The sequence below is a fragment of the Penaeus chinensis genome, chromosome 30, assembly GCF_019202785.1.
Source record: "Penaeus chinensis breed Huanghai No. 1 chromosome 30, ASM1920278v2, whole genome shotgun sequence".
NCBI classification, from domain to species: Eukaryota; Metazoa; Arthropoda; class Malacostraca; order Decapoda; family Penaeidae; genus Penaeus; species Penaeus chinensis.
The window spans coordinates 6,817,573-6,821,229 of NC_061848.1; the positions used below are offsets into that span (position 1 = coordinate 6,817,573).

Sequence of the window (3,657 nt, forward strand, 5' to 3'; positions counted from 1 at the left end):
GTTGACATTCTTACCTTCCTAAAGGGAGGAGGAGAACGGGGAAAGGGGTAGGATGCACCTTTTTACCTTCCTTATGGGAGAAGGTAATGGTGATGGTGATGATGGTGGTGATAATGATAATGGTGATGATGGTGGTGATTATGATGATGGTGGTGATGGTGAAGGTAGTGGTGGTGATGAAAAGGGGGCAGGCAGAGGTGGAGGACGGAAGTGAAGGAGGAATAGGAGAAACAGATGCTGGAAAGAGGTGGAAAATAATAAGAAATATAAAAGGAGAAAGAAGACGAAGAAGAATAAGACGAAGAAAAAGAAGAAGAAGAAGACGAAGATGATGAAGAAGAAGAAGACGAAGAAGAAGGAAAAGAAAAACCGAAGAAATCGTGGGATTTACCTAAATCCTTGGGAGTATTCCGCAAGATGGCCGACGCGACAAGCTCCTAATCTCTGTCCTTGGGTTGGATTTAGTTCCTTGACCTTTCTTCGGCAAGTCGACCTTTCCTCGGCGAGTCGACCTTTCCTCGGCGAGTCGACCTTTCCTCGGCGAGTCGAGCTTTCCTCGGCGACTAGACCTTTCCTCGGCGACTCGACCTTTCCTCGGCGAGTCGACCTTTCCTCGGCGAGTCGAGCTTTCCTCGGCGACTAGACCTTTCCTCGGCGACTCGACCTTTCCTCGGCGACTCGACCTTTCCTCGGCGACTCGACCTTTCCTCGGCGAGTCGACCTTTCCTCGGTGAGTCGACCTTTCCTCGGTGAGTCGACCTTTCCTCGGTGAGTCGACCTTTCCTCGGCGACTCGACCTTTCCTCGGCGAGTCGACCTTTCCTCGGCGACTCGACCTTTCCTCGGCGATTCGACCTTTCCTCGGCGAGTCGACCTTTCCTCGGCGACTCGACCTTTCCTCGGCGAGTCGACCTTTCCTCGGCGACTCGACCTTTCCTCGGCGAGTCGACCTTTCCTCGGCGAGTCGACCTTTCCTCGGCGACTCGACCTTTCCTCGGCGACTCGACCTTTCCTCGGCGAGTCGACCTTTCCTCGGCGACTCGACCTTTCCTCGGCGACTCGACCTTTCCTCGGCGAGTCGACCTTTCCTCGGCGACTCGACCTTTCCTCGGCGAGTCGACCTTTCCTCGGCGACTCGACCTTTCCTCGGCGAGTCGACCTTTCCTCGGCGAGTCGACCTTTCCTCGGCGACTCGACCTTTCCTCGGCGACTCGACCTTTCCTCGGCGAGTCGACCTTTCCTCGGCGAGTCGACCTTTCCTCGGTGAGTCGACCTTTCCTCGGTGAGTCGACCTTTCCTCGGCGACTCGACTTTTCCTCGGCGACTCGACCTTTCCTCGGTGAGTCGACCTTTCCTCGGTGAGTCGACCTTTCCTCGGCGAGTCGACCTTTCCTCGGCGACTCGACCTTTCCTCGGCGACTCGACCTTTCCTCGGTGAGTCGACCTTTCCTCGGTGAGTCGACCTTTCCTCGGCGAGTCGACCTTTCCTCGGCGACTCGACCTTTCCTCGGCGACTCGACCTTTTTTCGGCGACTCGACCTTTCCTCGGCGAGTCGACCTTTCCTCGGTGAGTCGACCTTTCCTCGTCGAGTCGACCTTTCCTCGGCGAGTCGACCTTTCCTCGGCGACTCGACCTTTCCTCGTCGACTCGACCTTTCCTCGGCGAGTCGACCTTTCCTCGTCGACTCGACCTTTCCTCGTCGACTCGACCTTTCCTCGTCGAGTCGACCTTTCCTCGGCGACTCGACCTTTCCTCGTCGACTCGACCTTTCCTCGTCGAGTCGACCTTTCCTCGGCGACTCGACCTTTCCTCGTCGACTCGACCTTTCCTCGGCGAGTCGACCTTCCCTCGGCGAGTCGACATTTCCTCATCGATTCGACCTTTCCTCACTTACCATTCAGAGAAGGTAGATGAACTTACCGCGACTCTCATTACGCAATATTGTGAAAAGACTGTGACAAAGACGAACGCGTGCAAGATTTGGGGGAAAAAACTAACTGGAGAGTGTCGTGCGTGACCGACTATTCAAACACGCACGCATGACTGCATAGACAAACAAATATTCTGACATGCATTACTAAGTAAAACCTATGTAGACGCACACGCACACACACACACACACACACACACACACACACACACACACACACACACACACACACACACACACACACACACACACACATAGATAGATATATAGATAGATTGGTAGATAAATAGAAGAACAGAAAGAAAAGGACAGATACAGAGAATGGAAAGAGCCAAGAAAGAGATGGAGAGAGGAAAAAGGATATAATGAGTTAAAGAAACAAGAAAAAGAGAGACAGAGAAGAAAGAGGAGAGAAAGAGACAAGAAAGAGAGAGAGAGAGAGAAAGAAGGAAGAGAGAGACAGAGACAGAGTGAGAGAGACAGAGAGAGAGAGAGAGAGAGAGAGAGAGAGAGAGAGAGAGAGAGAGAGGGAGAGAGAGAGAGAGAGAGAGGACAAAAAAAAAAAAATCTATTCGTCCTCCTCAGACATCCGGAATATTTTTTTTCTTTGTGCTCGTTATCCGAATCGCTCATTGTTCTCGCAAAGGACTATTGACACAACAAGAAAAATATTTAAATCTAATTTCACTCCCTCTCAAAGAATTCGTAATTGCATCCTCCATCCGCACAAGACGCCATTTTTTTTTTTTTTTTTTTTTTTTTTTTTTTTTGGGGGGGGGGGCGGTCAGCGAGCCACGTCAGAGCCATCTCGCGGCAGGATAGGGAGTTGAAGGTTTAGGATAAAGGAGGTGTTATGTATTGGGTGGGGGGGGGTAAGATAAAGGGGGTTTAATGTGAAGGGTGGGTGGGAGGGGGCGGGTAGGATATTAGTGATTTAATGTGTGCTTGGGTGGGGGAGGGGGGGTGTAACATAAAGGGGGTTTAATGTGTAGGGTGGGGGGAAGGTGTTAGGATAAAGGTGGCTAAATGTACGTCAGGTGAGGGCGGTTGTTTAGGATAAAAGTGAGGGGGGGAGGAGGAGGGTGTTTAGGTGGGGTGGTGGGGGGGATTAAGTGTGGGGGGCTAGTGGGGGTTAGTTGTGTGTGTGTGTGTTTATGAGCATGTATGTGTGTGTTGGTGTGTGTGTGTGTGTGTGTGTGTGTGTGTGTGTGTGTGTGTGTGTGTGTGTGTGTGTGTCTATCCGTGTGCACCTGTCTCCGTGCTTATGTGTATAAGTGAATGTGCATATGCTTAGCTTTAAGAGCATTTATATAAGATAATACATTTATTCCCCCCTTTCCTTATCTCCTTATCACCTTATCTCTCCGCCCTTGTACACAGCCTCATATCCATCCGCTCATTACATATTTACAAACATTCCTTCCCTTAAAACAAATATTCAAATGAGCTTCTTACCCCCCTCAAATCTCGGAGGCAAAGATAACATCCCTTTTACCTTCGAGTTATGGATCGTTTAACGCATTTTCTCACGCCGAAATGGGTCTTTCTCATTTACATAGAGAGTCTATTACGTTTCTTACCCGGATTTCACTCGGCTGGGTCAAAACACCGCTTTTGTATGTTGGTTGGTTGGTAGGTAGATGGATAGATGAGTAGGTTGGTAGGTAGATGGGTAGGTAGGTAGGTTGGTAGATAGGTTGGTTGATTGGTAGATGGGTAGGTAGGTA

The 3,657-nt window shown here is 50.5% G+C and overlaps 1 protein-coding gene across 1 annotated transcript; it reads right to left on the reverse strand.

Moving 5' to 3' along the window:
- Positions 1-563: 563 nt before the first annotated feature.
- Positions 564-1,871, reverse strand: LOC125041200 (serine/arginine repetitive matrix protein 2-like). The gene has a single exon (XM_047636038.1). The coding sequence runs from the start codon at positions 1,869-1,871 to the stop codon at positions 564-566; it is 1,308 nt and encodes a 435-aa protein (XP_047491994.1).
- Positions 1,872-3,657: the final 1,786 nt, after the last annotated feature.